General features: G+C 35.4%; 2 protein-coding genes across 3 annotated transcripts; one reads left to right on the plus strand and one right to left on the minus strand.

The window, feature by feature from the left end:
• Positions 1 to 234: 234 nt before the first annotated feature.
• On the minus strand, positions 235 to 5866 carry LOC120013011 (MLO-like protein 10). 2 transcript variants are annotated; one of them, XM_038864605.1, is made up of 15 exons: positions 5139 to 5864; positions 4771 to 4828; positions 4456 to 4670; positions 3263 to 3379; positions 2892 to 2952; positions 2650 to 2738; positions 2406 to 2480; positions 2241 to 2329; positions 2102 to 2151; positions 1959 to 1999; positions 1698 to 1871; positions 1511 to 1546; positions 1342 to 1409; positions 1045 to 1105; positions 235 to 926 (listed from the first exon to the last, which is right to left on the minus strand). In XM_038864605.1, the coding sequence occupies exons 1-15, from the start codon at positions 5340 to 5342 to the stop codon at positions 486 to 488; spliced, it is 1779 nt and encodes a 592-aa protein (XP_038720533.1). In that variant the 5' UTR covers positions 5343 to 5864; the 3' UTR covers positions 235 to 485. The 2 variants fall into 2 exon arrangements, with proteins under 2 accessions (XP_038720533.1, XP_038720534.1); XM_038864606.1 differs by lacking the exon at positions 3263 to 3379 and having other exon boundaries at positions 5139 to 5866.
• Positions 5867 to 7239: 1373 nt separating this feature from the next.
• Positions 7240 to 10356, plus strand: LOC120013012. The gene is made up of 5 exons (XM_038864607.1): positions 7240 to 7529; positions 8369 to 8477; positions 9083 to 9182; positions 9605 to 9691; positions 9941 to 10356. The coding sequence occupies exons 1-5, from the start codon at positions 7460 to 7462 to the stop codon at positions 10076 to 10078; spliced, it is 504 nt and encodes a 167-aa protein (XP_038720535.1). The 5' UTR covers positions 7240 to 7459; the 3' UTR covers positions 10079 to 10356.
• Positions 10357 to 13059: the final 2703 nt, after the last annotated feature.

Here is a 13059-nt window from a genome sequence, read left to right on the forward strand (position 1 = left end):
GTTACCCTGCTCTGCAGCAATTGGTTCCCCCTCTTGCTATTTTCATTGCTAAAGTTACACCACCACCACCGCCACCTTCAAGTGAGAAAAGCCTATTACTTATGTGGCTGGGTGATGTGACACATACCAACTTTATAGATATTTTACCATGCAAATCTAAAATTATACCAGAGACCTAGACATTGTTATGGTATGTATCAAAATTCTTCTATGTGAATCAAAATGTCAAATGTGGATGTTAAAAAGCTTCAAGCGCATGGTTTCATTTTATTGACAAAGCAAAGCAAAGTTGTACATCAGGATCAGATGCCAAAAGTTGAGACTTCCAATTCAATTCAATTCAATTCCCCAATTCAACTTGAAAAATGCCAGTCCAGGAATACTAATAATTTACACTATACTTTAGCTGCCTGGATTTTTTCCACTCACCAAAGATGTCATATGACAATTATCTTGCTCAACATGTATGGATGCAGCAGCAGGGATCAAGTTTCTTTTACAGGACCAGCCTTCACAAATGAGAATTCAGCTTCATTGCTGGTATTATCCTCCTCCTCCTCCTCCTCCTCCTCCTCATGGTCTGGTGGTGGTGGTTCACTGACTTCAGTCGAGTGATCGTAATCATCCACTCTTATAATCAAGTTACTAGTCGATGTTGGGGATAATGGATCAGCCTCCACATCTGACATGTCATGATCCTCGTAGGCGTAGTGGGTTGAGTGTCCGGTAGTTTTGAACCGATGCAGTTTGTGTGCAGAAGACTGAGAAGAGTAATGCAATGGTGAGGCTTCAGGGGTTACACTTTCACCCAGAACTCGAGTTGGTGATTTTCCTGCTCTGTGCCTTTTCTTCACAGCCATGTGCCATTTCTTCAAGGCCTTCGATGTTTGCTCATCAAAGATGGATTTTTTCATGCGCGATCCCATCTGAGAATGTTCAACCATACAAATGAAATCTAAATTAACTGCGCTACTACACAAACCATTGAAGCATCGACTTTGAGATAAATGATGCATTACAGTACTTAAAAATGCATGAATGTACCTGAGTTACAAGAGCATGGAGTGGAAGTGTGATGTAGCTGCAAACAATTAGGACTGCCAATCTGTAAAAAAGCCAAACAAAAATATCAGCTCCTCCGTTCATTTTGAAATAGATATTTACCTCCCAAACTCATGGAAACAGAATGGCAAAGCATCAGTCTTCCCAATAAACTATTCTATCTCTCTCCATTACAGACGTGCACCAGCATCTTACGTCAAAGAAAGAAGTGACTGTGCGCTTATGCCAAAGGAGGTTATTTTTCTCGGTGGAGGAAAAAAATCAATAACATGTGCTTACCCTAGAGCAATCTTCACTAATACAAGCTTGAAATTGGAATGGAAACAGGATTTCAGCCCGAATGAATACTGTGTAGAGGGAGGAAATCATTACTAGACAACAATTGAGAAAGGAAAGGGAGTGCCACAAATACATATCGAATTTCAGAGTTAGCAACTAGTCACATTACCCATATCCAAAGGAAATATGTTATCTGGAATGCATTCTGCATACAAAATAAAATTCAACGCAAAACAAAAGAAAAATTTCAGAATGATTATAATCAAGTTATGAGTGTGAGAGATTGAGAGTTGATGTCAACGTAATTATAAATTATCTTACAAATAGTATAAGAAAAAGAGGACACCACATGATACCTGAAATAGAGCAAAATGTATAAGGTGAAGAACTAATTGAGGGCGACCGAACCAGAAATAGCTATCTGAGAGTTGCACCACAGGCATCCCTTGGACCACAACATGTCGTTCTGTGATTTCAATAGCCATCTTTGTTAAAATGGCTTGAAGTTTTGTTCCGACAGCCAAGATTATCTACAACAGATATAGCATGGATAGTTAAAGACACTGCAATCTTCTCTGTTATAATGGAATTCCTGTTGAAGAGTATAGATTACTTACAATCACAGGGAGAATGGAAGCCCAGAATAATGCTTGCCACCCTGGAAAGATGACAATAATATATGAACAGATTTACCAACATTTTAGACTTAAAAGACCATAATCATTTGAAGTAAGGATCTTTCCGAGAAAAGTTGGCTTACCATTAACATTAATAAGTAAGTATATGACGAAGGATGCCCACAACACAGGACTGTCAATGACAAATAAAATAAGTCTGTCAGGATGCATATTGAAATTTCTGTAGAGAAGTTTCAAATAATTGGAAAATATTGACAGTACCTTATACCCACAACTGTCTTAAAGTCATCCTCTAATGATCTTTTAATATATTTTTGGAAATTAAATCTGCTTCCAGGTGCTAAATGTACCTGAAAATATAAAACTTTCAGAAAATCTAATGAGCATTTCTTATGCAGAGCTGAAATTATGCAACTAAAGACTCACATTGATGAACCCATTTCGCAGTGTGAGGTAATCAGCCTTATTAACAGACCTGAAAAATTGTCGAAAGAAGCATCCCTGCAAAAGACATGCATATATGTATTGGAAAGTTTAATGGTTAAGTATCAAAATGCTGAGCAGCATGTAGGTTAAAGTCCCAAAAACACTTGTATTTCTATATCATATGTCATAAAAAATTCTATCAAACAGAAATGAAGAGATGCTGCTTGAGTAGGTTGCTCCTTACAATATAAAAATATAATGGAACCCTAGTCCAAAAGCTGGTATGCGCCCTGACAAAAGATGTCTCGTGAGTTAGCCTGAATCTTGAAGGATCTGCAAATAGAGAGAATCCATTTAAGCTTCCAAGATAGAATGTCAAGGAAATTTAGGAAAGACATTTATGAAGTCCCATGTTTAAAACTGAGGAACACAAGATTCCATGGTAAAACAAAAAAAGTAAGTCATCTTTATCATCGAATAATATACCGTTTGAAAACTCATAGTCATGAGACGATGTCTCCTGCTCCCATTCCTTCCAACCACGAATCTGTTGAGAGGAACTTTAATAAGTTATGAAACATCGGCATCTATATAGCCAATCCAGTAACAAATTATGTAAAACCAAACACAGACTATTAAGCATAAACGTCTCCAGGAAACAGATGCAGAAAATAATTTGGCCAATGACTCAATGAGGTAACACTTAGTTTGACCTATAGGATTCCTGTTTCAGGCAGGACAGTCTTCAAGTAATGCATGAGCTAGAAGGTGACTAGGGAAGCCCTAACAACATATCGGATAGAATTTCAATATATGTTTATAAATTGCATAATAGACTAATGTAATGAATCTGATACCTTTAGTCTCCCAAGCAACATAGTAATAGCGCTGTATATCACATGCAAGAGGGCTAAAAAAAATATGAGAATGTGTAATTGATGCAATCCCTCGATAGACATAAGCGGTTCAAGCCCCTGTGTAAAAAAAAATCAGATCAACTATTGATTGAAGGAATAAAAGATTGCAACTCATGAGCTGAGATCGACACAAAAAGAATTTCAGAATTGAACTGAAACAACATAACCACATGTATAGGTAAGAAGAACTGATTTACATTAAGGAAACAAGCGGAAAGCACAAAATCGGTGAAGTGAATAGAGTGGAAGGATAAAAAAGAGAATCATAAAAGTACACATGATTGACTATTCATGAATGAAATGAAGGATGGGCATCAAGTTCACACTGAAGAACTTTTCGTACCCTGGACCCTGACATAGAACAACCGAAAGAGAAGGTTTTAGCATTGCATATAGGACGATTTCTTCATTTCCCATCTGGTAGGAAGTAACTTGTGTAAATTGCAATAAGTTACAAGGAATAACTTATTTAAGTCATAAAAAGCAAGCAAATAATTCAAACAGTTAACCGAAAAAAAAAGGGTAATCAAATATCAGCATTGTTCAATGACAATCCATTAAAAGGAGACTCAAGTGAGTTAACTAATTTAAGTTCTGATAAGCAGTGGTGTTAAGGTTGCTACAAGATGGTACGACATTCAACGAAATCTGCATTGACCTTCAAACAATTTAAATTCCATTTGACTACCATCCACTAATAAGTGAACATGTGTCCAATGGTAAAGTTGGAGGGGTGCAAACTAGAGGTCACATGTTCAATTTTGTGAAAACAACCTCTCCACATATTATGTAGGAATAAAATCTGCGTACATCTTGTATGTCCCCAACCTGCCCACTGCGAGCCCATAGTGCATGTTGTTTACCTTTTACCACCAATACTTTGTAAAAAAAATTCCTTCCCTAAGTTGCTAATAAAGATTGCTCTAGTTGGACACCATATTCAAAACCTTCTATCCTTTACAAAGATTGTACCTTTTTTGGTTAAGATTGAATCCTCTAGGCTCTAAGTCAATAGAAGGCAAAGCAAAACAAGGGGCATGACACCCTGGCAATAAAATTCTATCAGAATTTTTGAAATTTGACTCTCCATTGAAAGAAAAGAAAAGTGTGGTAAAAATTTAAAAATTACTTACATCATTGCATTTGAAATCTGAGCCAGCAGCGGCTAAAGATCGACGTTCAAGCCATAAGAGTCTCCGACGATGCTCCTCTTCACTCGAATCATTGCTTGTTTCTTTTTTGGCACATGGCAACATAGTGTTAGCAACCTTTGGAGAAACGCAGACTCTGATGAAGTAGGTCTGCCCGAAAGTCAACAGTAGTGAAATGAAACCCAGAATCATCAGCTCTGCAATCGATTATATATACAAGTCAGACAAACATTAGTTCACGCTCTACAAAGAACACGAGCAAGTTTTCGAAAACAAGTATCAAGTAGGCATCTTTACCAGCTTTAACCTTCTCCAGGGCCTCAAAAAGAGCTCTCTTGTGCCTCTCAGTAAACCACTGAATCGAAATTATGGGTTAAGCAGAGTGTAAAGGATCCAAAAAATTACAACTCTCGTCACCAATAAATATTAATAAATGCTGAAGTTAATGCAAAATTTATGAAATGAACGCATAAACCTCACTAACAGATCAGTAGAGAAGAGCTCAATCGGATGCGTAGAATGAAAATTGAACCCAAAAAAACCACAAAAAATGTTTTCTTTAGTTATTTATTTAGAAGAAATTCAGTAAGGGGAAGGGAAGCGAATAGCCGGGTGCTAAAACCAAGCAGAACACAAAGAAAGGAAAAAATGAGACAAGAATTTACCGTTCCAAGTTTGTGAAGAATCTTCTCCAAGAGAATAGAGACAATGATGATAACAGCACAAACACAAGCCACGGCCCATGTCGGGGTCTGATCAAGCTCTGTCGTGGTGCCACTGCTGCTGCTGGTGGCAGCCATCACCACCATCATCCCTCCTCCAAACAAAAACCACCATAAACACGCAGAGAATGACAACAAAAACTCCATCGTCGCTTCAATTGAGAAACTTTGGATCGAGAGAGAGGGGGAGGGGGGCTTCGGTTCAGCTGAAGCAGTCTCTCTGACAGTTGAAAGTAAGCGCCTTTCCACCAAACCCAGGTGAGAAAACCAAGTAAATATCCCCCAAAGAATAAATAAAGCGAGAGAAACAGCTGGTCTCTGGATCCAGCTTCAAGGATAGAGGGAGAGAGAGGCTTGGCTGTTGAAAAGAAATGGAGATGGCTGGCTAGCTGCAAATGTAAAATGAACTTTCCGCTAGAGCAAAGCCAGAAAAACAAATATTATTTTAGCTGAATACTCAGCTTCAACAACATGCATCAACACCGTACAATTTATCAAATATTACATGGAGCACACGGTTCATCCTCAGTAGAAACGGCATAAAATCCCCAACAATTAACAAATAGATATTATATAGAATGGAAAAACATTAAATGAGAGAACAATGGGCACGTTTTAGGAAATTTTCTTCAATTGTGGCATTGATTGAGGGGAGGAGACGCGCTACAATCACAGCGTGTTCGATGGACGTCTACATATCATAAAGTGGAGACCTGAGATGAGATGAGAGATGTCTAAATCATCCTCAGTTGACGTTTTGTCCATTTTTCAAATATGAAAATGCATGCCTTCACACTCGACTTGACGGATATTTTGTCGCCACTGATTAAATTAAAATTTTCCAGTACTGTATTAAATTTATAGGTTAAAAAAGACTATGTCCTAGGGTGAGACACAGCTGTAAAGCTTTTCCCCCTTTTTCGTTCGAATTCCATTAGTATATATATCTATCTGTAATTCTATATATGTGTGTATATATTATATATGGGCTTTTGTTAAACAATATTCCGCTTCGGATAACCAATCATGGATGATTTATAAACTTAAATCCATCCCCTCACATCCTACCAGATCTTTTCTTAGACTGATGTGAGTTGGGCTTAGCCCACTTATTTAGGTCTAACGAGAAATAAAGTCGTGCAGACCCATTGTATTCGTAGAAATCGGACAATTCAAAACGGATAATATTATTGGTGTGTATGGAGATGTGGATGGGAAACAAAGTCTTGCGGACTCAATGTATCCATATAAATCGGACAACTCAAAATGGACAATATTATTGATGTGCATGGGGGTGTGTATTTATAATATTGATATAAATGGTGGTGTGAATTTATAAGAGATGTAGCTGGCAAGTCCACCTAAGTTGACCACACCAAAATCTCTCGAACTCCCAAGATTTTTCAGTCTATATAACTGTATCAGCTGCCACTTGCCAGGGTTGAATTCAGTCATTAAAATATGTAAGACGATTCCTACGGCAGAGATTTTAAATATCTGTGAGGGAACTTTAATACTCTACGTGCATGCCTACAAAACTTAAAAATTAAATTGAAAAAGATATTAAGGATTTGTTTGTCACGACTCACATATAATGAACTTCAATTCCTCCTCAACAGTCAAAACTACCTTAAATCATCATTTCGTCATTGGAAACGGCATATGGATGATAGAAATATCAAATATGTTGCATTAACGAATATTAAGGTTATTATTATTATTATTATATAAAATCGTACAAAATAAATAAGCTTCATTGAAGATGTATGTGTGTAAATTTGAAACTCAATATGATATGGACATCATGATCCATGACCTGTTAAAATTAGTGGGTCCATATTCAGAATGACAAGTTTTGGACAGATACATACAGAAGCAGAGATTCGTTAAAGTCCAAAAACTTTTATTCCGAAGCTGAAAGCTCAGATCTATGATAATAATGGTAGTGCAACGTTTTCTATGTGCACTGTCCGGAGTTTAATTGGGCCAATCATACATTTGGGCTTGGGCTGTAGTTTGTACATCATGTGTGAGATAAGTGGCCCGGGGTAACTAACTGGCCCATTCTCGATCCATTATTCATTTGGGCCTCAGATCCAATTTCTCTCTGTATCGATGTTATCGAGCAAGAAGAAAGAAGAAAGGGAGGCAACAAACCATCTTCAATTCTTCATCACTCGGTCTTGTCTTTGTATGAGTGCTCGCCTTCGGGATTCTCGCTTTTTCCTCTCGAAATTCGGATTACAGGATTTCCAGAGCCAACCATGACTGCTCTTGCAACTTCTTCCTCCTTACTAGCAATAACAAATCCATCCGCCCACTTTTTATCCTCTGGTAATCCCCGTTTCTGCTTCCTCACTCTCCTTTGTTATTTCTTTCTTCTTTTATTTTTCCACTTCGTTTACTTGATTATGTATAATCTGTGCTTTTTCTATATTCGTGTACGCAAGTTAAATTGTTCGCTTTTGGGATCGAGAAATGAAGTCGATATGCCGAATAAGTTAATATGATTTCTCCCATGTAAATTGAGGAGATTGGCGGTGGTTATGTAATGCTGCTTTATTTTGGAAGACAACCCAGAAGTTAGATTGTCGTAAAGGATGAAACACAGTTCATTTCTTGCACATATAATATCAGTAGAAGCCCATTTGGTGTTTTGTTTTTTTTTCTTCCCCTCTTTAAATGGTATTTAGATTGACATGGATTAATGATTATTGTTTATTCAAAGAATCGGGCCATTTGGAAATCCATTTTGAGGTAAAACTCTCTGAACTCATTCGAAGAGATGTGCTCTTCCAATAATGCTTTACCCTAGTGCATCTCTAGGTTATTTTAACTTCTAGAATTACATGGCATGTCAATATGATGTTTTATGTCCTTCAAATACGTATTTCCTTGAGCTCGTTTGTATGATCAAATTTGTTTGTTTATGGTTCTTTCGTGGATGCATTTTCTTATATAATTTTTTTCTTGCCTGCTTTGATTGTTATCGTTATACCTTTTCTATAATGCTTTGGTTGAACATACACATTATGCCAGTTGTAATTCTGGATACGGCGTTATACTTCACGCAACTATTCTCATTTATAGCTCACTGATATTGTGCCAAGCAGTTATGTTTTGTTAATATGCTTATTGGATTTTCATTTGTTTACCTGTCTATTTTATGATAGGTTCCCCTTTGAAGTCGAAGAAGCAGTTCCTTGTGAGCATTAGCCCCTCTACTCTGTCTGGTGAAGCAACACGAGCTACGTGTAGAAGGCCACTCAGAGTTCGAGCCAGGTATGTATGTTACAATGATTGGCACTCCATTATGAGCTTTGGAAACATTGACATGCTAAAAATAATGTGTTTTCCCACTTCGTATGCTTGTTAAACTCATGCTTGCTCAATATTGGTGGTTATGTGTTTTACTAGTTTTTTTTGTTATGTGCTTTCGCAATCTCACTTGTGTTTACATATGGCTTTCCATTTACATGTATTTCTAGCATCAAATATTGCCACAGCATGATGTGTTTGGTAAGGCAAAGGTTCTCCTCAGATTTATGGCATGGGTTCTTGTCATATTCAGTCTCACTTCAGTTATGTTGAATAATTGCCATCATCTTCTGATTGGATTTCGTATTCAATTTTCCTTTTTTTGGCAATATCGTAGAGGCACTTTTTCTTTATCTAGGCTAAACTCCAATGGTCTATGATTGAGGTATCACAAACTAGTATTCTCCAGCTAAACTCCAGTGGTATATGATTGAGGCATCACAAACTAGTATTCTTCAGGCCTTTTTTTAAGATTATTTTCTGTCATGACTATTATATGCTTCTTCTGCCATTTAAGTAACATTTTTTTCTCTTAATCACTGTCACTTTCTCTTTTCTCGAAAGTTCAGTGGGGATGGTGGAAGGACAAGTAGTGCTGGTATATTTGTCGGAGGCTTCGTTTTGGGAGGAATAGTTGTTGGAACATTGGGTTGTGTCTATGCTCCCCAGGTAAGCATACAGAGTTGGATTTGCTACCTGTTTTGTCTGACTGTCAAGTCAGTATTCTTTTAAATTATAGATTTACTCTGATGGTATCTGTTTTGTTTGCTTTCTATTTAAATTATTTTTGTCATACTACTGTTCAATTGGATACAAATCAATTTCTGCTCTTTATCCCTAAAACTTCTCTTGCGATCTTGAATGGCTGATTTACTGTCATTTATTGTCACTGGCCATATTTGTTGGCTTTAACTTGTTCTGTTTGCATTGTGGATATGTTAAAGCTATTAGGTTTAACAGTCAAATTACAGCTTTTGACTAGCAAATTATGGGCCTTAGCAGGATGTTGGCCAATAGTTTTGCACTATGATGAGGCCTTCATATTGAGAAAGAAGTAGATATATGATTACTATTGTCATCATATCTGGCAGATAAGCAAAGCCCTAGCTGGAACTGACAGAAAAGATTTGATGAGGAAGCTTCCAAAATTCATATACGATGAAGAGAAAGCTCTAGAGGTGAGAACTTGTCGCCATGTTCATTTATTTATTCAACGAAGATGGTTAGGTTTATGAAGGTCATGAGTTGTTAGTTAACGCATGGGAATTAAGATGGTTGGCGGTAGTTAGTGGAAACATATGAAGCTGTTCCACAGAATTTGTGTGTGTTGGGCAACCTGGGTATATATGTTTGTCGCTCCTGACTTGTCGTCTAACATTTTGCTGAAATTGGTTTTGTTTGTGTGTTGTACTGTACGGTGACAACAGAAAACTCGCAAGATACTGACAGACAAGATTGCACAGTTGAATTCTGCTATAGATGAGGTTTCTGCTCAGCTGCATGCAGATGATGCCCCGAATACAGCTTCTGTGAATCCAGATGTGATTGAAGATTCTTCTATATGAGATGAGACAGTGTTTGTGGAATTGTAATGCACCCGTGATGAATGGGATAGATGGGATCAAAACCGAAGATTTGGAAAGTTTCATAGTTTCATTAATGAATACAGGTTATGTTTAGCTTTGAGTAACCGTATGATTTCATTACTGTAGTCATACACTTGTACGTAAAACCTCTACAATTTGACATTGTAATATGACTGAATCATCTCTGTTTTGGCGACTATGGGCTTGCAAAATTTGGGCAGTAAACCCAAATAATGGTTATGTTGGGCTTGCGTGCATGTTTGGTGGGCTTGTTTGTGTAGATGTTGTAATATTAGTCCCACACTCTCACATCCAATTCCAATGAACACAAGCAAATCCACACCACCCAAAAAGAAAAAAGAAGTTGAGAAGAGGATGAAAGAAAGAAATAGACATATAGTGCGATAATGGCGCATAGAATAGAAAAAGGACAATGATTTGGTATTTGATAATGCAAAAAAGGTTTGGGTGACTTAAACCAAAAAAATCGAGGCTGTAGGCCCAATCCCACCGGGGGCCCATTTGTATTTAATTATTAATTGGTTTGGTCAGCCGTCAATCATCATTCCTCAGCATGCTGTAGTGTCCACAAAATTATTTCTCATTCCAACCCCTGATTCACATGTCGTGAAATATCCATCGACTATAAATACAGATAGTACTCTGAAACAGCCAACACTTTAGAGGGATTAACTGGGGACGAGCCATTTGGATTTTTTTAAAAAACCAAATTATTGATTTCTACTATTTTAATTCTCAATTATTTATACAACGTACGTCGGTTTGAGTTAACATGATTCACAATTGAAAATGCTCGTTCTGTAGTTGCCATGGAAACACGAAGAGTTAAGTGTTAGTTCAAATACTTGAATCGAATTCGAATGCATCATCCCACCACCATCATCACTCCGTCACAAACTCACAACTCACTCTTTAGGGACTCTGGCCGTCACCATCACTTGACTCACTTTATCAATTTGCTGTCTTTAAGACTTGAGAGTTGAGAGACAGAGAGATAGAGAGCAATTGAGTAAAGTTAGGTGGGTTTGAGCATTTGGATGTTGTGGACTTTGCAAGAGGTCGAACAGGGTTTGGAGTTTTAAGGATAAGTTAATGGAGTTTATAATAAAAGAAGTTTAATGGGACGGATTTCGAAAAAAAATATTTTTGAAGGGGGGTAAGATTGAAAATTGGATAGTATATAGAGTATTTTCAATAAATTAAGGGGGTAAAAATAGAAAAACATAGTAGTACAATGGTATTTCTACAAAAACTAAGGAGGCAATTGCCCCCCTCCTCTTTGGACATACATGCCTCTGCCCCTGACAATGACTACTAACTGCTCTAATGTCTCTGTGTAATGTGTTTTTGTCTATTAGCCCGTTGGGTAAAATTTATAAGTTTTAAATTGAAAAAAATTTAGAGCTTTTATTTATTTTTTGTTTTTATTTAGATAATATTATATTTTGTTAAACAATTTTTTTATATAAAATATCTTGTAATTTACAAGTTTATACTTAAAATTATTTTTAATGTAAAATATTAATAATAAAAATAACGAAATCTACCAAAAAATAAAAATCATAAAACAACAAACGATAATGATTTATATAGTTCTCACTTTTTTTGTTTAGTTTTTATTTTATCTTTTAAATTAAATTTAAATAATATTTTCACAACTTATAAGATATATAATTTATTTTTTACAATTTATAAAGTAACCTATTTTCGCAACTAATAACATCTATCATACAAAGCTTAAATATATAGATATAGATGTAGATGTCGATATATAGTTTTGTCCTTGTTGCTTAGCTGGCTGGTCAGGTTCCTTCAACTTTGGAACATGGAGAATTATTGCTAGTGGTGGGGATGGAGCTTGATTTGATTGATTGGTTGGTGGTATATAATTGTGTATATGAATTTGATATTTTTTTTTTTGCAATCAAATCATTTATGCATTACAAAACTATAATATATATGTATATTAATATTGGACTAAGAGCATTCACATTGGTGTATGTAAGGTATAATAGATAACAAATTATACAGATTGTCTTGAATAACACACTACATTGTATATACTTTTGATACTTGATCAAATGAGTATCTACTTGTAGATAACCAAAAAGTAAGTATGTAAACATTTAACATATTAAAATAATGAATACCTTCATTTTTTAATACTAAATAAATGTTGTAAATGCTTGATCTCTACCTCATATTTTTATTTATAATTAATTAATATTAACTAATATCTATCATATAAAATATTCATTATTTATTAAATCATTGCAATATTCAAACATTATGAAAGACATTAATAACATACTATTTTATTGAACTTAAAATAGATAAGCCCATTTGATTATGGAAATGATGATAGCAAATGTAATAGAGTTGAAATTGGAGAGTAATAATAAAGGAATCTTTATTTTTCAAATATAGCCATTGGGAATATTTACTTTTCAAATATAGCCGTTGAGAATATTTGCTTTTAGTTTATTATAATTTAATAATTTTTGATTTATTATTAATTATATTTTTTACTAATTATTTTTATTTATAATTAATGCTAATTATTTTTCTAAAATTAATATGTAACGAAACCTTTTAATTTTTACTTGAAATAAGATAATATAGACAAGTAATAATAAAGTAAGAAGAAACTAATATTTTAATGTTATAGATATTTATAATAGAGATACTGATGTTGATGCAGTTGTTACTAAATAGAGAATCTGTAAACTATCATAAAATGGTGTTTGAGTAGATAAAATAGACACACTCCGAACGTCTCACAAGTATATATATATATTCTCCCTTTCACTTTCATAAATTACGTTTCAAATTACAGGCTCTACATTCATTTTAAATAAATTGCGGAGCCCATATCCGTTAGCAGTAGCTAACTATAAATTATGAAGAGCAAAATAACAAGTGTATACATTTGAAAGCTC

Source organism: Tripterygium wilfordii, chromosome 13 (assembly GCF_013401445.1).
Source record: "Tripterygium wilfordii isolate XIE 37 chromosome 13, ASM1340144v1, whole genome shotgun sequence".
Classification (NCBI taxonomy): domain Eukaryota; kingdom Viridiplantae; phylum Streptophyta; class Magnoliopsida; order Celastrales; family Celastraceae; genus Tripterygium; species Tripterygium wilfordii.

Bases quoted from the DNA above. Each gene is read 5' to 3' on its own strand.
- LOC120013011 (XM_038864605.1), bottom strand. From the start codon at position 5,342: ATGGAGTTTTTGTTGTCATTCTCTGCGTGTTTATGGTGGTTTTTGTTT. The intron at 4,671-4,770 runs GTAAAGATGCCT...AATCGATTGCAG, and splicing joins CCTGGAGAAGGTTAAAGCTG to AGCTGATGATTCTGGGTTTC. The intron at 1,547-1,697 runs GTATCATGTGGT...TTTTGTATGCAG, and splicing joins TACATTTTGCTCTATTTCAG to AATGCATTCCAGATAACATA.
- LOC120013012 (XM_038864607.1), top strand. From the start codon at position 7,460: ATGACTGCTCTTGCAACTTCTTCCTCCTTACTAGCAATAACAAATCCA. The intron at 7,530-8,368 runs GTAATCCCCGTT...ATTTTATGATAG, and splicing joins CGCCCACTTTTTATCCTCTG to GTTCCCCTTTGAAGTCGAAG. The intron at 9,692-9,940 runs GTGAGAACTTGT...CGGTGACAACAG, and splicing joins ATGAAGAGAAAGCTCTAGAG to AAAACTCGCAAGATACTGAC.